The 24,493-nt window shown below is 36.7% G+C and overlaps 1 protein-coding gene across 1 annotated transcript in view; it reads right to left on the bottom strand.

Annotated features, from left to right (window-relative positions):
* br (broad-complex core protein) overlaps positions 1-23,877 on the bottom strand; it is a 39,885-nt gene extending 16,008 nt beyond the window's left edge. The window contains exons 1-2 of the mRNA XM_075298489.1: positions 23,555-23,877; positions 5,208-5,594 (exon numbers count right to left, since the gene is read on the bottom strand). Of these exons, the coding sequence (XP_075154604.1) occupies positions 5,208-5,393 (186 nt within the window). The 5' untranslated portion in view covers positions 5,394-5,594; positions 23,555-23,877. The remainder of the gene's footprint in view (positions 1-5,207; positions 5,595-23,554) is intronic.
* Between the last annotated feature and the right edge of the window lie 616 nt (positions 23,878-24,493).

Below are 24,493 nucleotides of genomic sequence, written 5' to 3'. Positions count from 1 at the left end.
TGAGAGAAGAAACATTTCAATAGGGTTTTAATTTTTAATGAAATACGAATCATTGGTGGAACAATAGAATACTGCATATGGGTCAGAATCTACAAAAGATACAGTTTAAGTCAAATTAATCAAAATGAAGGATATCCAAATGTTGCCGGATAACATAAAAATCAAATCATACATGGAGTTTGCATCATCACAATACATTGGTCATTTTGTAGTAATAAGAAATGTCTAAGGTATGTATGTATATTAATTGTTTATTGCTACATTTTTTTTTTTAAATTTGAGATCAGAAGCCATTTTTTCCCCGGCATTTTTTCCATTTGCAATACAAAAAGAAAATCTGGAACAACCTAAAATTAGAGTTGTTTTTCTTGCAGACAAAGTTATTGAACAAATCTCAGGGTTATGAATCTGCCAGTGTTGCATATATGGGGGACAAAATAAATTTATCTTGAAATGCACTTGCAAAAAAACATACACACACGCGCGCACACATGCAGATCAGCAAACGAAATGTGGAAAAACATGTACTAGATATGTTCCCCACAACATCCCTCGGAAAATGTTATAGACATAGAGATACACACATACGCACTTAGTGCACATACACATACAAAGGTACTAAGAGTGTGGCACATATGTAACAATGCATCGTTCGATCGTTCATCAAAGAAATTAGGTCATGCGTCAGACGAGATATTTTTGTACGACTCTCCGCAAAACTTTATCACCAGCCCATTCTGGTTGTCCACACGTACACACATGTAAAAATAAACATTTACGTTGTATACATCAGCATACATGGCCATTGATCATTTCTTTTACAACACGATCATCGTCGTGTTCGTCGTGCTAATTCTTTGTTGTTGCTGTTTTCGTAGCAATCTTTACAACAGTTTGCTGTCGTTACAGATCGGCAGAGGCAGAGCGATATTTCGTTATTGTCATTCGCTGGTGTCTTCTTCTTCTTATTCTCTTTCAGAAATGAGGTCAACTGATCGACACAAGTCTTGTTTAGGTCTCGCAAAAACTAAAAGCCCTCCTAAAATGTTTTATACGATTTGTGCAAAAAAAAACAAAAAGCAAACAGAATGTAAGTAATACACAACGAGGAATAGCTTTACAACTGTATCTATGCGTGAGTGTGTAAGTGCGAAGAGACTGTAACATTGCATGGATATTGCAGCTTTATTAAGATAAAGAGCACAAAAGCTGGGGCCATTGAGTACTTAGCAAGTACATAGCTAGAGAGGCTTGTAATGGCCTCATTTATGAAGCACTCAATCGGTCTTTTTTGTATTTTAATTTCTCAAATGGGAGCATTGTTTAAAAAAAAAAGATAGGATCATTCGATGTCTTAGGTGGCTGCTATTGTTCGTTTTGGCCACTATGTTAAGGTGCTTCAAATGCATCTGCATTCGTTCGTTCAGATAATTAGCATTACAAGTGGCCGCCAGGTAGACACTTGAGCTTTTTGACCACTTGCAAATCTTTGTAAGCAACCCAGGCCAGGACTGGCTGCAGCTAAAAGCTAATTAAAATTATAGTGCTACTCTGCAGTTAATTAATTATTGATGCAAAGGCGCCTTTATGTGAGCTCTCCAAAAAGTGGGCCCAATGGTTGGAGTGCTGCAAAAGGTTTAGTGTCCATACACTTTTAACAATTTGATGCTTTGCTTCCCCTCGTCAAGGATGTATTGGCTGAATGGCGTCTTTGGAGTGTTGCTAAGTTGTGTGCTTTTCCATTTGTCATGATGACTTTTTGTCTGTCCACCATTGTAAGTTAGTGGATGTTGGTGGTATCCACAGTGGAGCAAGACAACAGAATACAACGCTCTACACATGTATCCTTACTTGGTGTCACTCAGTGGCTGTGTTTATGTGTGTGTGGAAGTGCCAACAAAGTTCTGTGCCATTTTAATTTGAATATCCCCTCCCAACCTCTCTCTGCTATCATTCCCCCCATCCCTTTATGTTTGTGTGTCGTTATTTTTTCTTCTTACAAAGCACTTGCTGTTTTTGTTATAGTTTTCTGTTTTTAGTGTTTCTTAGTTTTTTTGGGGCTCCATTTTTTTTGTAGTTGATTATATTTTGATAATGTTAAATTAATTTTTTTGCTTCGGCATGTTTTTATTATATCTCAGAGTAGGTTTTTTGTTCTGTTATGTCGTTTTTGTGTTGTAGTTGATGTGCTGCTGCTGCCGTTGAGATTCTCGTCGTTGTTGTTGTTGCTTCGGTTTGTTGTCAGTTTGGTTGCATTTGTTAAAAGCCAAATCGACTCGAATAAACTACGGCACGGTTGTTTGTTGGCCCTGTTCAATTGTGTGTCGTCGATGTCGTTGCTGCTGTTGTTCATTGCCCAGCTTTTTTGCGTCTTCTTCGTCGATTTCTCCTCTTGCCTTTCTTACAGTTTGCTGTTTTGCATTGTATTATTTTTGCTATTTAGCAAATTAAATGCTGTATTCTTTTGTTGTGACATTGTTGTTGTTGCTGCTGCTTCTGCTGCTGCCTCCTGGTATTTATGCACTTCAAAGAAAGTATGCAAAATGTCGTGACATTACTAAGTACGAGTCGAATATAATGTTTTTTAAGCGTTTTTTTGTTTTGTTGTTAGCAACGTTCACGTTTTTTTTTTCATTTGCTAAATAAATTTTGCATAAGTAGGCCCATTTCGATGTTTGAACAATGCAATCGTCCAAGTTTCTTAATTTTTCTAGCTTTCTTGCTGTTGTTGTTGCTATCGCTTATTTTTTTGCGAATAAAGTTCCAATTTTTCAGTTGTTGTTTGACGACAACGCATTTTAAGGGCAATCAGGTAGGCTATAAGTTTTACTTGGGGGGTGGAAGGGCAATTGAGTGGCCAAATGTGAGTTGCCCTCTTCATTATTTCTAGATTGCATGAAAATCGAAGATATTGTGCCAAGAAATCTTCATGATATTGATCATCCCAAGAAGTTGGGGGAAGGGCGGATTATTTTAATGAATAGTAGTATTTGAGTTTGAAGGGGACACAACGTGGTGTGTTCCCCTTTTTATTAGCCTGAATGCTGATGACATTATTTAACTTTTCTTTTGATGAATGGGTGTGTCGGTGTTTGTGAGTGCATTTGATTTGTTACAATGTTTCTCTTCCCATGTAGTTGATAGCTCATTTAGTTGTCTATGCTCGCAGGTTATTTTCTTTTCTTTCCGTAAGCAATGGCAAAAGGAACAACTTTCTAAAATAGTTTGCCTTAGTAGTTTCTAAAATATCGCCTGACTTGCAATGCATTACGCCATTTGTATAGCTAAGGACATTGCTAAAGTCAATCTACTGGTAGAGATGACATGGTTGCAATGGAAATTGAATGTATGGGATTTTGCAAAGTTATTTCATTTCTAGAAATAACTTAAAGGCAAGGTATCTTGTCCTTTCCAGAGAATTATAACAAAATGTATGTTTAATGGAAATAAAAATGATCACTAATGGTGTTTTCTTGTCAAAAAAAAAAATATTTTTGAGGCAATTTCCAATACTCGCGTTCTTTGACGGTGCATCCCTCTTTGACTGCCTGGTTATATGACACAATTTCCACAAAAAATACGAAGGTCTCGCGTAAAGAGGGCGTTGCGTTATTGGATCAAAAAAAAAAAAAAAAGAAACGAATAAAATGTACATATTTTGAAAAAAATAAAATACCCTAAATTTTTTACTCGTTCAGTAAAGTTTTTTTTTTTTTGGGAAATTTGCACCAACATCAATAAGAGTTGATTTAATTTGCCTCTTTTAAGTCTAAAATTAACTTAAATATGTGACAAAAATTAAATATACTATTATCTAGTTATTCATGTAGTATTTCATTTTCCTCCAAATTCTGAGGTACAAAATCTATCTATTCAGTCCGATAATTTGAGAATTCAAAGGTATTTGGAACCAAACGTACATAAAACTTGGAAAATTTTAGTAGAACGAAAAACCATAAAAAGAAAAAGATTAGAGCCAATCGTTACATCGCTTGTCACATACAACGACTGTAATATATGACACATCGGCACTGTCCATTCCAAATTTCTTACTATCTCCATTCGTTGGAAAAATCGGTATTGGTCATTAAAATGTGTTTAAATTTCATTCCAGTATGCGTCATGATCATTGTATTTTGCGCGATATTTCAGGCAGCCCGATATTTCAGACTCTTCAGGCCCATGCAAAATACATACGTTGCCATCCCTATTGTTATTGTCCCAAAAGGGAGACCGGGTGGTGAAATGGTGGCATTGCATATTAGACACAAAATACCAACGTCGTAACCGGAGATTTGTGTTGGTTTTTCGTGCAGGTATTTGCGGCTGCTAAGTGTAATAGCCAAACCAGCTGAAAACTTTAATATCAGTCTAATTAATAAAATGGATATAATATTTAACGAAAGCCCAAACAAAAAACAAGTATCGTACGACGAATATACGGGGGTAAGCTCCGTCAGTTGATACCAAGTTCCTGCCTGCTGCTATAGAGGTGGGTCATGGGAGTGGATAACAGAATTCCGCTTAATATTGCAAATATTCGGCAAGGCAAGTGAAAGGGTGTATTTAGTAGCTTAATTTATTTACTAAGTTACTTTTGTGCAGGAAGTCACGTCGACTTCGCCTTTACGAGCGGTTTGTGTGTCTTCAGGATTTATTTGTTAGTTATTTGGCATTCTATGGACCCTGCAAGACTTAATAATGCACATGATGGCATAAGTTGGCAGAAAACACTAATGCACAAAGTGTAACAGGAGTTCCAGTTTGGTTTTTAGCTGACGACCTAGTGCTGCATAGAATGATTCCAGTTGGTGATTGCCATAACACAGACATCATTAGAATAGAGAATGGTAGCTGTTACCACACTTTGTGTACTTTGCGGCTATATGGTTTGTCGTCCGTCCCCTTATAGCGTGTAATGAATGACATTTAGGCAGCATTTTACAGTTTTACATTCTTGCTCCATTGCTTTCCCAGATGCGGGGAGGGTTTATTCTATCTGCATTCTTTTGCTAACAACTTTAGCACGCAAATGCGGCTAATATGAGGTTACGCTGATTGAAACGACCCAAGGCAAATTTCATAACGACTAACAACTTTGATGGACAGAATTAGAGGTTTACGGAAAAATGTCCTTCATATAAGAAACGGGGAGATTAAAAACTGAGGGGATTGATTCGGTAAACTCGAGGTTGTTATTGACTTACCTTTAATAGGTCTCTGAAATAGGGACTGCATGCCGATAGGACCACACGATGGGCCTTGATACTGCGACCTTCACAGGCTAATGTGACATCAACAAAATCTTCGTCATCTCTCAAATTTTCAAAAGCTGAAGTTATGCTACTTTGGTAGTTATTCCAACGCAGACAGAAATGTTGCGTTTCATCCATGGTGTCTGCTGTTGTGATATTTTTGATGTGAATTTGGGTTTTTTGTGAAGAGTTGTTCTCTTGATTTCTTGTAAATGTCCCCTTTCTTTCGATTTTATATAAACTATTCCTCTTTATCCGTATGCGTATTCATGGGTTTGGATTAAAATTTAATTTTTTCTGGAGTGGCCAACAATTGGCACTGATAACTTAAATATAAAACTGCAATGAGAACAAGATAATAAGAAAACATGAGTTTTAATATAATTTCGACATTTTGAGATAATTATAGTTTTTCCTTTTTTTATATTTTTCCAATTTTTTACATCATAACCAACTGAGATATGTTTAAGTTTTAATTATTTTAATTTGGCATCGCAATTATATATCGACTTTTTAAGATTAGTCAAGATCAGTTAATGTATGCTCCATTGTGAAACTAAAGTTGGTAAACTTCTCTTTGTTCAATGAGTGCTGCCCGTTTCTATGTTTAGGTCAGTGACACTTAGTAAAGCTTTAAAATATTCAGATATGTTACCAACATTATTGAGAACTATTAAATAACCACTGTTGTTCGTCCGAAACTGGGATTGGACCCATAACCCTTTGTATATAAGACGTCTATGCTAACCCTTGCACTACGGTGGCTCCTTTCATTATTTCAATTTTCATAACCATGGCCAATGAATATCTCGGTTACCCATATTCGCAGAAAGTGTTTGCAAATAATTTTTATTTTAAAAATTAATCATACTTTAAGAAAAAACTATCATGAATAATATTAGTTATTATAATTTACTCAGTTCATTTCATATTCTTTTAGTTACTAAATATCGCAAAACAATCGAGAATAATCAAGAACAAACATTTCCCTTATCAGAGAGTGCAGCTATAGTCTACTTTTATCACAATAATTTATGTCACCCTATGTTTGCAAATGTGTTGAGATTGACCCTTTTGTTGAAATTGATCATTTAGAAGCAAATTGTTTAGGTAGTAAGATGTAGGAGCCAAGTTTTATAAAAAGTACAGTTGTGTAGCTTTTATAGAATTGAAAATTGTAGTTAAGTTTCTAAATTTCAAACTACATTTCCATTAGATTAATAATATCGTTAGTATATTTTTTGCAAATAAGTTGAACGAATAATATGAAATATCTATATATGTATATTTCAAACAACAAAAACAAAGAGAACAACTAAAAATGGTCATATCTAAACTAAATTCTTTTTTAATCACCACTTTTAAGAATAAAACTGGAATGAATGCTCTTGCATTTATTGTGCCATGCGAGTAAACAACAAATATCTGAGCAGTGTTAATAAACCCATTGAATCATTCCCGTTTGTTTCATGGTCAAGGTTTTATTTTTATTTCAATAGAGAAGGCAGCAGTATAGCCTACGATGCAGGCTCCTTACACTCCATAGCTACCTCTATCCCCTCTTAACATACACATCACTCTGTTTAAATCAAACGGTTCCTAGGCTCTTCCAAATGTATTGCCATATATATGAGAACCAAGAACAAAAACAATTTAACTTTCACTCTCCGTCCTCCTTCGTCTAGCTGAGAGACATCATCAAAATCTCTACTACATCTTCATCGTTTACTCGGTCCTTCTAATCGTCATGCACAAAATAAGAGCGATAGAGCTTTTGCTGTATCTAGAAATGTGTTTGATTCTTCATGTCATATGTAGGGGAATTTGAAGGCGAGAGAGTGAGAGACACACATATGCACAATTCTAGCATGCAGATCGTGCTGTGTCGTATTTACTTTGCAGAAACTGAAACAGCGGCATTTCCATGCTAAACTCGGGCGATCACTCACACATTCTCACGAATTTAAATCAATCTATTATTCACTATGGATGAATGTTTGTTCTTTTTTATTGTGCAAAATATTCAGGAATACAAACAAACTTAGAACGAACAATCAAACACACACGCACATATCTAAGTGCCATAGAGCAAATTCTGGTTGTTGGCATTATAAGCGGTGAAGGAACATAGTGCATGCCAGTGCTTCGTTCGGGGAAAAAAATTAAAGAAACAAAAGCAGCAACACAGTCAGTGCAAACGAAACTATTGTCGCTGGGTTAATAGAGTAAGTGGTAAGGGGGATGTGGTGACTTGTTCATTAGTTTGTGTTTTGTGAGTGCAAGGTTTATCTAATCGGCGACCGATGTGAGGGCATCGTCGACTACGAGTGTAGAACGAAAGTGAAATGGTATTTTCAAGGTCTTTCTCAGTCGTCCACTATCTCACCTTTTGTTGTTGGTACAATAGATGATAGTGTTGGCAACACATAATTCACATTGTAGTGCGGCAGTATTTTCTGTGTTGTAGGTGTTATACCTGCACTGCGGAGAGTGTGCATATGTTTAGTAGTTCTTTTTTTTGTAGTTTATAGTTCATATAACAAATTATGTGTTAGTATTCACTGTGTGATTCAGAGCCAGCGCTTTGCATTACGCCACCGGGATAGGCGTTTGACAATTACAATGAATCTCTGTCTTTTTCAATGTAATGCGTTTTATAATCCTTCTTGCTTTTATTTTTATCTGATATAAATTGAGTGTTTGTTCTTTGAGTTTTTTAATAATTGTTTTATTATCACAACTTTAATAACTTTTCTTTAAATTGTTTTTGTATAGGTTTTATCACTTTAGGTGTAGGAAATTGAAAATATTGGAGTTTTTATTTATTCGCGAAATATTTTAGTATTTCTTCAGAAAAGTTTTTTATTGTTGGAGCGAACGACCGACCGACCGACCGATGAACCGATTTAGATCTTTGAATATGCGCAACTGTCTTGACTAGCAGCGTTAAAAAAGCGCATTAAGCAACTGCTGAGAAAACTATCCAAAACATTCACTTGAACCACACGAACTGCGCCCAATTTCACACAAAGAGCAGCAACAATAATCGTCGTCGCATACAACGACAACGACAACACCATCACCACCAACAACAAAAGCATCTACTATTGATTTAGAATGCTCAGTGAAAAAACATACCTACAAAGAACCATCATATTCCAACAGGAGTTTCTTTGCGGGAGTATACGTGTATATGAGCTGAGAATTTCTGTGGCTGGCAAAACGCAATTGGCCTTTTGTTGTGCTTTCCTCTCCTATCCATATATGTTGGTGAGTAGGTATGTACATACCCAAAAATATATATATTAGAGATCCAAACAGCAGTTTGCATTCATGTTTGAAAGTTGTTTTTATTGCTGTTGCGATTTCGCAAGCAAGAGATTTGTCCAGTAGTCACACTCACACACTCAAGCTTTTGCCACACACTCTTAAAATATCCCAAAAACTGTTTTTTTCGGGAATAATATACTCATTCCTCGTATTTTTGTTTTATTGTCGAATTTGTGACTTGAATGTTTAGAGTTAACTGAGTGATGATGGGAGAGGTAAAGAGTGAGAGCATTGTATTCTATCCAATCCCAAATGGACATTTTAAGGAGATGGTACAAAACAGTATTTGATCGATCCCCTTTCAAACCCCTTGGCTGACACGATTGGAATTTAAATATTCATTTAAGCAAAATATTATGCCTCGTCCATAGTTAAAATTATCAGAATGCTATTTTTTATATTCTCTCTTCGTAGAGTGCCACCTAGTATGTGAGGCATGGAGAGCAAAATTAGAATTACTATTTGAGAGAGTTCCATCCATAAAGTTCTTTGTGGGTTTTGCTTTCTCAGCTTTCTACATTACTTTTATATTTTTTATTTTGCTATTTTCAAGGTTACATTTTAGTTGTGTATATTTAATATTAAACACCACGCACGCATATTCTCACACTAGAAATGTTTATTCCTCCATTGCATGAGAGCATGGTCGTAGCAAGGGGATGTGAACTACTTGTTTATCCAAGGCAAATCATTATGGAATATGGTTTAAGAAAATTTGAGAATAGTGAAATTGAATGGTATTAGTGTGTTATTATTGACATACAGTTTATGTCATTAGAATATTTGAAATGGATCTCAATGGAATAGTTGAAAATGTAATAAATTGGTTTAGTAAAAATAATATTGCTAAATCAACGGTCATTCTAAACAAAACCATCGTCTTTTACCTTTTACTTAAGTTCAATTAAATTATATGGCGATGATCATGGGTTCAATCCCAAACAAATTATGCAATGCATATACAGTGTAATATTTCAGAAGTGGGAGAAGGCCTAAGCTGGTCCGGTCCGGATTCTGAATCAAAATAAAATTTCATATTTTGATTTATTAATTTTGAAGAAGGTTGAGTAATACTTTTGTTACTCAAAAGCATCAAATTCATCAGTTGAGGTTTATGATATGTGTCACCTGCACAGAATTTCATAGTAAAACCAATTTCGTAATACTGAAGACCAGTGTAGTCTTATGTAACCCACAACTCTAATCGTATTCGACAAGGTCAGGAAAGCCCCTACGACGACAATGCAGGAAAACAAAAAAGAAACACCAAACACACACCAGACGTAATAGAAAATGCAAACACTTGTTGCTTCTGCCTCTGCTAGACTAGCCATAAAAACAACGCAGAAGCCAGCTAGCAGCAAATGTAAAGTAGTTAGAAATATATACCTAGAGACATACCATGTACACGTACAAGTCGATGTACATTGTACCATAGACCAGCCACAGCAGCATTAAGCAACAACAACATTACACACATTGACTTTGGCCTCCTCACTAGTGCTGCTAGATTGGTCCCATTTTCCCCCAACCCTTTCAGTACAATTGCATAGATTTGTGTACACATGTTCGGCATTAGGCAGCCAGTAGTAGAAAAACCACCAGCAGCTACTCTACAAAAACTACCATCTACCGATGTGTAGTCATCGTTGTCGTCGTCGTGGTCGTCATCATCTCCTCAACTTACAACGCAACCTAGCCAAACATCCAACCATCCAGTCAAGCCATTCATTCATTTCGTCGGCGACTAGTCACCACGTCTACTGCTACAGGTTCGTTGTTAGTTTTGCATTTGTGTAAGCGTAAGTGCATGGTCATAGATGTGTGTGTAAGTGTGTATGCAGCTGTTTTCATTCATTCATGCATTTTTACATTCTATTCAAATGATGGCTATGAGGAGCAACAACTAGAAACGACCAAAAGAGCTCAGAAATAGATGCCACAACTTGCAACATTCTAACGTAGAAGGCACGTAGATTGCGAGTTTGTTGTTATTGGGTGGTGGGTGGATATGGTAGCTGTGTGGTAACGTGTGTGCCGGCTAGCTGGAATGGAGCATACGAGCATATGAACTTTCATCGTTGGCTAGGTGCTTGGCGCCACCATAGACAAAAAGGCTTACGATGATGCTTGGCTTGTCCGAGGAGACCAGACATAGCCAACCAACAAATCGAAATGCATTTGCATAGTTCGTTATATCTATGAGTGAATGTTGACAGGAAAAGTGAAAGTATTTAGTAGGAAGACTACAATGAACTGTACGACTATATCGCATACCACGTGGTTGTGAAAATATGTGAATGGTCGATTTTGAAAACATGCTTCCACCCCATCACTCCTTATGTTTTGTTATAGAATTTGGGACACTTGATATGTGTTATACATTTGCATTTACCAATGCTGAAACATCCATCGGAATGCCAAGAAGGTCCTTTTCTATGTTGAAGGAAACATTTTAATTGAAATATGAAATTAGATTACCTTTTGTTTGAGTGGTCAGAAACTTGAATTGGACACCACCTAAAATAAGTTTTGCAAAGGCGAAATTTTGTGAATATGAACGTAAACTAGCTTTCGCCTCTAACAGAGCAAGACGGGCTAACTAAGCATTGCATTATGGTTGCTCCGCGTATTGGTATTGAATTCAAAATTAGATTATTAAATTCTACTTTATGCAAATATTCAACCCTTTTCCTTTTTATGAGAATAGACTAAAGAAAAATAAATCAGTGGTAAGAATATGGGAAATCAATGATACTAATATGGGAGGGACATATAATCCCCTTACGACTCCATCACTGAGTAGATGCATGCTGTGGATCGCAGTCTATTTTCAGCAATTCTTAAGGTAATGACCAATTCCCACAACACAGTACTCACACCAAACAAGATACAAATAATAATTACTATCTGCATGGGTATTTGTGAGCGAAAATACTAAAAATCTAAGTGCAAAAACAAAGCAAAACAAAAAACTACCTATACGCTGAATACACATCGTTTTTTCAAGTTCAAGGTCTCTACTAACAAAAACAACTCGTCTGCCAAATTGGAAAAAAATATACAATAGACAGACACAAACAATCGTAGACATACTCAGCGTGGCATCATGATCACCACCAGCATGTACACACTGTCTCAAACAAAGCTGGCGTTAGAGTAACCCAACGATCACCGCCAATGTCTGCTTCTGATGGCAGATATAAATCTACGAAAGCCTATAGCTACTTGTGCTGTACAATTTCGAACAACAAACAAAAGAAAAATAGTAAAACAGAATCATCCTCAAGATGTTTGGGCTCGTCTGGCAAAGAAACGAAATTTCGACCCCTCCATGCTGAAAGTGCTAGTCGTGTGTCTAACGCTGCTAACTTCACCCGACACCGGCAAACACATCATACCGAACACCAGAAAGTGCAGACATTCTCACTCTAACAATCGTTGAGTCTCAATGGATATTGCATGAGAGTGTTTGAGTGTGTTGGGGTCTGTTTCTCTGAAGCTCTCAACCAGCCAGCCGGCTAGAGTATGACCTTCACCTTAACCTAGTCATCATTTGTCGGACTTTCGGTCGTTTACCCCAGTTTTTAAATAGTGCGATAGCTATATTGTTTGTTCTCTTCTTGTGGCGCCCCCTTCTACAAGAAATATAAAATAAAATACGGTCCCACTAACACTGAGCCATTTGTCTAATCGGAGCCAAATACATGTCTACAAGAGAACCAGAGAGAGAGAGAGAGAGCTTCGATTGTGTTAGATGGAGAATTAGAGATTTCACAATGACCTCTTTTTCGTTTGTACAAATGAGGCAAGCAGTGTAAGTGTGGGTAGGTGTCTCTCTCACTTGTAGAATTCTTCTTCACCTCTCCCAAAAGCATCTCGCTAGCCAAGCAATGTTTGGTTACTAGTACAGCAAGTCTAATAAAATAATTTAATGGTAGGCAAGCCAGAAAAAATTGTGTCTTCTAAGAAATTCATTTCAAACTCGTTTCTGTTTCTTTGGATACATGGTGGAAACTCTAAATAAGAAGCCCTAAAATTTAGCAATATTTCTATAGTCCAAAGAAATAAACTATTGAGGACAGAGCATTGTCCACAGGGTTCCATTCCTAAACACAATGACTCTTCAAACTCTTTCTTTTCGCTTCCTATGGGTAAGCACAGAATCAGATTGTTTTCATCTAAGCCAGTGGGTTTGGCAATGATGTGTAAACGATCTTTGTTGCTGAGTGCCAGCGTCACGTATGCCCATTCAACTATAGATAATAGTTGTAGTTGTTTGATATGGTTGAGTTTCGCTCGCCGTCTAGGTATGGGTCTAGAAAAAGCTTTTCTCCATAGTTTCGAGCTTTTGGTTTCTATTGCGAACTGTTGATTCGTATGGTTTTTGGCATCATAACCATCGACAACTATTTGAGCTAGTCACCACGAATCTCTTCTAGGCTAGACCCGCCACTTGGTGAGCATGTAGCTGGCCTCAGTGGCTGCAGCGGCCACGGCAACATTAGCTATGAACGCAATGTTTCTCTCATAGTTTGAGTGTGTGGTGAAAAACTATTTTAGTTGGCGCATGAAGGCAAAGCACATAGAAGCGATAGAAAAATGTACGGTCCTTTAGTTTTCTTTAAACCGTTAGCGGGATCGGATCTATTTTTCGTAGAGTGTAAAGCGAATGTAAAGTGTGCGTTTGGTGAAAAAGTTTTAGAAGTGTGCGTTAAAAAAAATATGCAAAATTATACAAATTAGTAAAATCAAAGGAAAGAAATGAATAGCAATTACAGCTACATGCGAAGAAAGAAGGAAAATTCTTGTCCAGAGGGCAATGCATCTAATATATCAAATTGTCTATGTCGAAAAAAGTGAAGTTGTATTTTGGTGCTTAGTTTGTGCCGTTGAGTGTGTGTATATGAATCCCACAGGAAAAAAAATCATTTCGCATGAGGTTATTCCCGATCATGTGCCGCGGTCGAGGTGTCATTGAACCCGAACGAACGACTCTGCATTATTTCGCAATGATAACACATCATCACCATCGTAAACTCTCTTACTCATGCGCTTAGTACTACATACAAATGTGGGTTCTTCGTAGTATTTGAATATGTTTAAACGACGAAAAGCGCACACGCATACATACGTATGCGCGAGTCCGTGTGTATGTTTGTTGTTCGCAATGCATGTGTAAATTAAAACAAAAATATTGCACGGCGAACATCTACGATACCCATTCGCCGCCCTCTGCCGCCCACCATTCCACACGCGTCATCGTATTGTCATTTATGTGAGTGAAGTGTGGTTTGTTTTTATCGCAAATTCGATTTACTTCCTTCCGTGGATTGCCCGAATGTCTAAAAAAATGCTAAACAACGAAAATAAACATAGAACGTAAAAATTAAGCGGAGTGGAGCATGAGGAGTAGAAACGTTTCTTCGCCAGAATGTAAGCACATATACATATTAGGTACATAATCTTATCGTTATTTTTTGAAACATTGGTTGGTTCATTGTCCTAGGTGGCAGTTTGCGTATGTGTTCTATGTAAAATCATTCTAATAACATTCACCTTTATGGTTTGTAAGGTAGTGTGAGAGATAGAGTACATGTGGAGTTGTTTAGTACGTTTTTCCCTATAATGATCCCATTGCTTATAGCATACTAAGATCAACATACTGCCGCCCCCAATTAAAGAGAGTAGGGAAAACAAAAACAAACATAGTTGTTTACTCAATGTGCGATCTAAATTCTTCGTTACTCTTCTATCGAGACTCCATCAACATTTTTGTCGCTATCTTCATACGTGTTTCTGGAGGTGAGGAGAAAGAGCAATAGTGTGAGAGTGTGTGTGCGAATGTTTGCATTATTAATACTTGTATCACTTGGGCCTATTCCATTAGTCGCCTTCTTTATATGACTGCATACATACACTGTTAGAAAAATATGTTTTTCATATGTTCCGATATAAACAAAATGTGTTTCGGGCACAATTTTAAAACACAATATATTTAAGTGCAAACATATAATGTTCCTAAACTAACACTAAATGTTTGGGACATCTATGTTAATATATTAGAATATATTATGTTTGGGGCATGAATGTTTCATAAAAATCATATGTGTGAATGCAAACATATATAAATTTACAAATTTCGACTAAACATACATATGTTGTGATATTTTATTCAAAGCGACAGAGAGAGTATAGAAAAAGAAATAGAGATGGAAACCGGGAGAGTTGACGAAAGATATCAATATAACACAGCAAAAGAATCAAAAGAGAACAATTTCTGTGAAACCGTTTGTATGTTGTTTCGGAAAACTGTTTTATGATAAGGCCGAAAATTTGATATGCTTAAGTCTAAATATTATTTCATTTGAATAAAGAGAATAGAAATTCGGAACCAAGAGAATATGCATTTGAAAAACAAACAGCATATGTTTTCGCCTTGAGAACAGCATTTTATGTATGTGTGGACATGTGTTTTGTTTATCGTTTTTGGCATTATGTGCACAATTTTTTCTTGGTTCGTTAAAAGAAATCAGGGGTATTCATAAAAATAACGAAAGAGCACTATACTCTTTTTAGAGTTGGGACAGTAAAATGAAATAAGGAGGAAATAGTGAAAAATTACACAGTAAAATGTATAAAAACAAAGTTTAGTTCCTCTTTATTAATAGGTAGTCCACGAGGAGTTGACGGACTCCTTCAAATATAAAAGCGGGGATTAAGTTCGAGTTTTGCGGCTAAAACAATTTAAAAAGTTTATTTTCTTTAAAATGAATTATTAAAGAAAAATAAAAGAGCGATGGTGTTAAATGCTAGTAAAAAACTGTTCACGCCTAAATAAATTTATGTTTATATTATAAAATTATTTATGTATGTTTATACTCGACTCCACGTTCTTCTTTTGTTAGAGTTTTTGAATTCCTTCCAAATTTCAAAGTTTTGTACCAAAACAGTTTTTTGTTACAAAATTGTTATTTTTGCAATAAAAAAATAATATTTTATCCAAAACGCAGTCAATTTCGTTTATATCAAGCACTGTTACTGACTATAAATCTTTAATAACCCACATTTCGAAGTTTCATTATAAAAATTTAATATAGTATAAATATAAATGTGTAAATTAAAAAAAAAAAAAAATTGTCGGAGCAGGGATTGAACCCACGACCCTTTGCATGCAAGGCAGACATGCTAATCACTGCTCCACGTGGCAAACAAATGTTTGTTTCTGTTAAATAATGTTATGTTTGCATGGGCTCGTGGGCGCTGCAAACTATGCTATATAAAAGTAACTTATAACGATAATTATCTACTGGTGACTATAACAGCTACGTAGTCCAGTGGATAGTGTGTTGGCTTACAAACTGTATGGTCCTCGGTTCGATTTTCCGTGTAGGCGAAAGGTAAAATTTAAACAATTTATAAAAGTGAATAATTTCTTCAACATTATTTGTATTACAGAAAAAGGAGCCAAGAACTAAAATATTTCGTGAAAGTGAAAATTACGAGTATGTTAGGCAATGAGCACAATCGTCTTTGGGACAAATTCTTCCAAGCATATAATATTTTTGGGCTCAAAATGCTTCCAAACATTTAATATGTTCACATAAAACAAACATATTAGTGTTTCGGCAGTATCCAATAATATATGTGCTTCCTGCAAAATATGTTTGGAACATATGTTAAAGAAGCGATTTTTTTTGAGGGTGTACATATGCACTTGCATATTTCTATATTTATTTGCTGGGAGTGTTGTTATTAGCTTTTTTGTTGCTTGCATATCCATACAATCACACAGTTAAAAGGTTAAGAAACTTATTGGGTTTAATAACATTTCACAAGGTTATTAGACAAACAAAAACAAAGCGAATTTAGTATTCACACACACACACTCATCCACATCCACAAATCATCTCTCTCCTCTTCCCACCACAACAATATACAAATACGCATATATGAACAACAAGCAATCATTGAAGTGTACAAATTCAATTCTGTTTCAACTCTGTAGGGAAAGAGACGATGCAGTCGTGTTGGGGGGACACCACCAACTGCTGATGATCATCATCGACACATTTGCTTGCTCATTGTTGTGGCTCGTTTGATCATTTCTAAAGTGTTTTCATGCCTGATATTGTTGTTGCTCTGTTTTTAATTGCTGTTAATGATCTTCAATGCGAGGTGGTTGGCATTGTGGGCAGGGACAATGTAAACTGCACTGCGAGCTACAATATCTCGTTCATCGATTCTATTCGTACGTTATTATGACTTGTTGTAGGAAGTTGATCGAAGGTCATTTGTTGCAACAAAATACTCCAAAATTCACTTATCACATTATTATTATGGAAATATTGCATTGGCATAGTAAATATAATAAAAATTGATAGTTATATACGATATTGAACAATATTTGAGTATTAGTAGAACAGTTTTACTTACAATTATTAAAAAAAAAAATAATATTGTATGAATGGTGTTTTACTTCAATTAATTAATATTCGTAAGAGTTAATTTTTTTTTTATAAAAATCTAAAATAAGTTAGAAGAATTAAATTCTAATTAAAAAACTTTAATTAACTTCTAGTAAAGTTTTAAGATATTATGGAGGTTGGTGTTGGTATTGAATATAATTGAGTTTTTAAGATTGTGCATCGTTTCTTCATTTTTGACATTGAGCAGTATACGCTGGATTTTTGATCGCATGACATCGGAAGGTTTATAGAAAACAGGGATATATGTCTAAGGGAGTTCCTTCGCAAATGTATTGAAATCGATCGAAAAGTTTATGTTTATGGGTAAAAAGTATTTGTGGATCTGCATATACTTTGATTTAAGTTGTGTATAAAGTAGGACAAGGGACCGATCTTTTTGTTCCGTACTATTCTATTTGATAAACTCGATAAAATGAGTTTATTAAATAGAAAACATAACTATTGCGATAGGCGAACACTTATTTACGTGCATTTCTTGTGAAAAGTCCAAAGGTGAATGATGCATATTCGCTCTATGTTCTATGGCGAATTGCAAAAATTACCCATTAATTACAAAACGCTAAATTGTAAATATGCACACAATTTCCGCTTTACTTTAATCTTAAATTTAATTGAAAGAACATGGAAACAATTACATGTCACCTACTCATTTTGTGCATCTCGGGAACTAGGCCATTCAAACTGAAAAGTAAAACCAGTAATACAGCCCATTAACTCGTTGGTCATTTGTTTATGCTATACACTTATTCATAACTTGAGCCCATTGACGCCTTCCAGAGGTAAAGTTACACGTGTTCATGTCTACAAATATGCACACTCGCATTCATATGTATAAGGTTGCATTTATATATGGAGAACTGGTGCTGGTGGTGTATTCGTCGTCAGCAGTTGTTGTGGAAGTTGTAAACGGTTCACATGACCAACTGACTGACTGACACAAAATGTCTGCAAAGGCGCCTTCTTCAGTCCGAAACCGAAGTGGAACCACAACAAAAGCCGAGAGAACAAAACAAAAGAATTAAGCGATTGCAATGGAATTCGATGGAAAATTCTATTCGCTGCATGTCCCTCTACCACGATAGGTACTCGTTTTTGGTTTTGTCCAGGGTTTTTCTAGATTTTCTTTGGCAAAAGTCGTGAGTTACACTCACGTGTAGCCGTCTATGTTGTCGAAGTATCTATTGGGGCGATTGTGTGTCTGCGTTTAGGAAAATGTTAAATCTAGACTTATGAATTGACGATTATCAAGAATAGTGGTTTCTCGAACGTCTCGCCTGCATCAGGGAGGCGTTTGCCCATTGCATCTGCCTCAGACTGATGGACAGACAGACAAACGGAGATATTTACATCACAAGTAAATATGTATGAAGAGATGTCTTTAGTTGATTTGAAATTTTCCAGTCACAAAACACGTCCATCCTTGTTGTTTGGGTTGACTGTGTGTGTGTGTTGTTAGTAATGCCATGCATCAACAGTAGCAGCAGTCAGTTGCTTACTTCTCGATGATATGCAGTGCAGTAGAATACTCATGGAACTTTATAATGTTCCTCCTGCCTAGACTTGAAAAAGTTGTTGCTGTAGTCGTCGTCGTCGACGAAACTAACTAGCAAAGCAACCAGCAGTTGGCCTTGGTTTCAGTTTCCGAGAATAGCTTGATCCATCCAATGCACAATGGCACAGAAACACACACAGAAACACACTCGCACTAACTCAGATACATTGCATTCGCATGCATCATTTGTGTGTTGACTTTGCCATACACATTTGGATGATTGCATTCTACGACAAGCATCATTCTCCTTCTTCCTATTTTGATTTTGTGTATTTTTTGTTTGAGTGTGCTATTAACGCCTTATTGCATTGCATATTCCCTCACGGGATTTAATGAGGATGGATGCTCGCGCGTGTGTGTGTGTGTGCGCGCTGAAATGGCCTTGAATGGCATCAATAAAATATTCTTACTCACACACACACATAACATACTCTGGCTTGCGTATATATCCACGGTCGAACTATTGTTCCATATTACGAATCTAAGCCTCTTGTAAAGCAACGACATGCTATCGCTATTAATTGGAGATCAAGGCTAACGGAAGCTCTCTTTGTGGCTATGGAATTGAAGTATTAGCCATCGTTGCTTATGAATTGCCCGTTTGTGTTGAAAACAAAAAGGACAGAAAACAGATAAATGTTACACTTCATTTGTTATTTCAAAAATAATTGGATCACACAACGTGTGTATGTATGTGTTGGTGGCACTACGAAAGGTTTTTAGAAATCGAAATTTGTTCATTTTACCTTTTTCAGCAATTATACTGAAAGAATAGTTTTCTTATCTCAGCACCGACAGTGAAGAACATTTTTATTTTGAAAATTTTTCTTCATTACAATAGGATCGCCACGGGAGTTGGGCGAAATTTCGCTTGCATTTTATTGATTTCGAAAATGTCTTTGAATTTTGAAAAGTTGTGAGTTTATGAAAGATTTTTTCCTCAAATAATGCCCCCATTGGATTGACTAATCTCGAGTTATTACTACAATTCTATACTCCATCTATATCGCCGGCGACTTATGATTAAGTTTCACGCCAAATGACACTGGAGGTAAAAAGTATTTTCGATAGAAAATCGAGGATTCTCGAACATTATGGTAGATATCCCCACATGTGAATTATTGTCCAGTGCCTATCGCCTTACCTTACGTCATTCACAACCCTTTGTCAGTGGCAAGAAAGTATCACATTATCAATGAAACCTTATGTGTACACTGCCTCGTCAGTGTTAGTAAGATAACGAGAGTAAGTTGATTGGCTGAAAATTATGGAGTTATTCTTTGTGTAGACAGCTATATTAATGCCCTTAGCTGATATTCACAACAATACAGGCAACCCCTTCATCAAATAACACTGAATAATAGGATGATGGTGAAGTTTAGCAGTGTATGTAAGGGAATATCTTCTCTCTTTGCCTTCTCCTCTAGTTGTTATTGCTGTTGTCAAATGAAATGATGGTGCGAGCAAAGACAAAAAAAAAAAAAAATAAGCAGTAATAAAAAAAGCAAACAACGGAAAAGATTATCGCAAAAACCTTGAAAATGTGACCATACAAAAGTGCAATTCTAGTCAGGTTTCTCTATTGAAGCAGTAGAAGAAATACGAGAAACTGAAGACATCCATACCAACAGGCTAGCTATCATCATCAACAACGCTATGCACACACTCACTCGCTTCCACTATTAGTATTGTGCATGTATGTGTGCTTGGGACTCTCTTTGTGCCCATACGGTTAGTCTGTTAGTTTACGATATGTAGCAAAATAAAAAAAAAATGATAGTCTGAGCGGGTGTCTGGCTCGTTTGTCCCATCGTTTAGAACTATCCCTGCCAACATTTGGCTGTTTGTTTTATCGTCTTTCGCTACGATGTCACTATTTCGGATAGCCAGGAAGTGTTCTGGTAGTAATATCTGAAATACAAAAACAATAAATGCAACTATCGCGTGGGGCGTTTCCTTGTCGAAACAAATTCGGCTCTAACGGCGATTACAAATCTAAATATAAACTCATTAAATCGACATAGCTAATTTTTCAATAACACCTCAGTCAACAAGCGTTGGGAAAGCCTCTGACAAGAAAACGAAAGGTTCCGAGTTCAATACTTGGTCTGGACGATCATCGTTGTTATTTTTTAAAAAAATATTTATTTTTATTTATAATATTATAAATAAAAATAACCATAATAAATTATGAATATAAATAATGACAGAATGTAGGGTACTAACTACAAAGGTTTTCGACCCATTTTTTAAAAAATAGCTATCGCTTTTTTTGACTTCTTTTAACCACTGGTTCGATTCTCCGAGAATACTATCGCGTAGTGGGACATTTGTTCCCGAACGGGGACACTAACTCGATAAGAAAATGATATCGCCTATGAAAGTTTTATCTTCTGTGGCGAAACTACTTCGATACACTTTCGATAGAAAATGTTTGCAGGGATGCAGCTAGGCATTGCTAGGGTCCATAAGAGAACTACTTCTGCTATGAAGTGCCTGTGTGTGTGTGATTATTATTATTGCTTTTTTTACTTAAGTTCTCAGAGAGTATGGAAGAAATATTCACACACCATACTACACATGTGTGTGGGGAAGTTTTTGTTGTTTTTGTGTTCGGAGGAATGTAGAAAAATGTGTTAGTGGAGTAGTTGGGCATTACGTCACCTGGGTTACTAGTTTCATAGTCTCTCTGTGCATTTCTCGGTCTGGGTTACAATTTTATCTACATATGTGCGACGAATGTGCATTCATGGATAGGCAGCAGTAGATAAGGCGCAACAGGAAAGCCGACAGACGACAACAGACCAGCAGGCTCACTTACCGTTGTCTGGTGGAGTGTAGTGCTCATTGCCGCCTCTGTTGACCATCTTAGCTTTTGCAAATGGGGTAATCAGAGAAAACCACTGTCTACTACTCTCTGACTGGCACACTACTCAGCCACTCAGCTAGACGGACCGACTGACCATCAACGCAAATCATATGGGGCTGAGGCTTTATATTGTAATGCTTGAATGGTGCTAGTGGGGCCTATCTCTCTCTATGTTTGTGGCTCCGTTCCTATCGTCTGTCTGTTCCTGCCTCGAGTTGGCGGATGTGATGTTGATGACTAAAATGGCAAATTTGTTGGAGATGCATTTGCAGTGAATGAAAGGCATTAGCAGTAGAGGAGGGGATTGGGATAGTTATGCACTCTAGTGTGTGACCATGATCTTTTGTTATATGTAATATGCGTGTTTGTGTGTGTGTGTGTATTTCTCTATCTCTCACACACTCTTATATTGGAGTTTATTTTCCTTTTTATTTGAGAACAAGAGTTTGCCTGGGTGTAGTAAATAATTGTGGTTGATTTGTAGTTTATTCATAGACGAGCTAATAATTGTTCGTCATTAAGTTTGTGGTGTGATACGATAGGATTGAGCAACTATTAAGCATGTGCGCGAGTGTGTGCGTGTTTGTTCCAAAGAAATATGTGGTTGAATGCAATTTATAGTTGTGTAGCAATGAAAACGAAAGTGACTTCGATGATTGGACAATTTTAACTAATCCAATTGAAGCAAACATGGAAATATATTTTCGCAAACTCTGTTTATGTTATTGTTTTATTTTTCGTACTTACCAACATTTGTATGTCAACGAAAATAAAACAAAGCACCACAAAACCTGAGTAAATTATTATTTATATACAATCTACTATATCAGTAGGTGGGGGTGCCGCTTCCATGTAGACGTGTGCGTGTGCATATGTTAAATTATATCGATATTTCGATATGCAGGTAGATTTTAAACGAGGTACGAGTAAAGCTTTTAATATCCTGAGTGATTTTAATTTGCGTTTTACAATTTGGCACTTTTACATGGTAACACGAAACCGTAGGGGGTGTGGAAAGGAATAAGGGTGAAGGTGAATTCCCCCTCCCCTGATTTTCACGACTTTCAAACGATTGAAGATTACACTGTATATGAGTTTTTTTATGTTTTTTTTTTTTAATTTTGTGGGTAATTCCAATTGGGGGGGAGATAGAGAGGGGGATTTTGTTCACTGTTGCCTTGACCGACAAAACACTCGTTTGTGATCTTCCGTTAAATGCGTGCGTTCTCGTTTGCAACTTTGCGAAGTCTAAAATAGCAAGGCAACGCAAGGCAAGAATCTACTTGTCCCTCACACATTCCGCAAGGCAACATTTATACAACATACTAAGGCACAAACACATACACACTTGAACAGACTAGTACGGTCAGGCAAATCGTCTACACACAGACTTATGTAGTAGGTATGTAACATTAAGTTAAAAATTACGAATCAGACGAAGAGTAGGAAACCGATGATGACAATGCTGATGACAAAGGGGGGACATACGAGGTTTGGAGGGTATTAATCAAGACAAAGAGTGCAGACGAACAGCAAAAACTAAACACGATCAGCAAGAGCAGCAGTAGGCACACACACACACACACTCACGCATACAATAAAAACGCACTACTCTGTCCTTGTGCTTGTATGGATGCATGGATATAGAGTCCATACCCATCACCATATGAAAAGGGCGCATAAAAGGCTTGAGACGAAGAATCAACACAAAAAATGCGCAACGATAAGCTTACCCTCTTTCTCTTTAAATGTCCTTTTGGGTGAGAAGGAAATAAAGCTTTTTTTCGTTATTCATAGGGCCGCAACAAAAGCTATCATCATGATAGATTGAATAGAGGCCAGTAATATTTTTATTTTAATTTTGAACACGACACTGTCACGAATACGCACTGCGCATAGAGACACTCGCGAAAAAAATCATCGTCCCCACTAGAAATTCCCCAACTAGTTTGATTTCTCACACACGCGAAGACACTGGAGAAACGAACACTGAACACTTCAATGTCATTTGATTTGGATTGAAGGGCCTTAGGTCTTGTATTGTAGGATGGGCACTTACTTGATTCGCTTGGAGAAGTAGATTTTGTTGGGTCAATGACAACTTCTAGTTGTCCTTGTAATTTGAACCATATATTCAATCCTTGAGAGTTTCTATTTTTTGGTATTTTATTCTTAAAGCCAATACTACTCATTTCACTTTGGACTCTCACTCTCTATGTAAATTCATTAGTTATTACTTCACTTAACTCTTCCGGGTTTAAAACTGTCCCGATTTTTATTTTATTTTTGTAGGCCTTTTTGATGGCTTTGATAGAGCTCTTAAAACGTATATCCCTATAGCTTTGTAAACGACGGTCTAAATGCTTCTATGCTGGATGCCTAACTGGCTAGCTGGTCGGTTGGCTGATTAATCCAAATTTGTGTGTTCTGCTGACCGAACCTTTACTGATCGAATTAAGAAATCCAACTGAACTGAACGGCGTGCTGCAGCGTGTAATGTGTCGCATTGAATCAGAGAACGTTAAATTCCCAGTGCGGCATTTCTATGCGACGTAGTGTTCTCAATTTGCTCCCTTCTGGTGTTGTTGTTGTTGTTTGTGTTTCACTTTATTTTCGGTGTTCATTACTGCTTCTGTTGTTTTTGTATAATTTGGCATATTTTGTTGTTGTCATTTGTGTTGTTGTTGTTGTTATTGGCGTTGTTTTTTGGTGCTTTTGCTTTGCACATTCGTTGCAGTCGAGTCACAGAAAAAAGCCTCACACTCGGCCAAACATATGGCCATAAGCCATACATGCGGTAACAATGTACTCAAGCATCGCTGCGAACGCAACGTCAACGTCCCTACAACGTAACACTGGAGTCATTCAATAATCACTTGCATATGTCCCGTAAGTATCTACACTCTCAGCTTTTTGACGTCGGCGTCAAATGTCTCTGGCCCACGATCATTTGTTGTCTGCATTAGCCGAGGAGAGAGGTATTGGCGACCAAATGGAT

This window comes from Haematobia irritans, chromosome 3 (genome assembly GCF_050003625.1).
Source record: "Haematobia irritans isolate KBUSLIRL chromosome 3, ASM5000362v1, whole genome shotgun sequence".
Taxonomy (NCBI): Eukaryota; Metazoa; Arthropoda; class Insecta; order Diptera; family Muscidae; genus Haematobia; species Haematobia irritans.
This window is presented reverse-complemented; position numbering and strand designations above follow the sequence as displayed.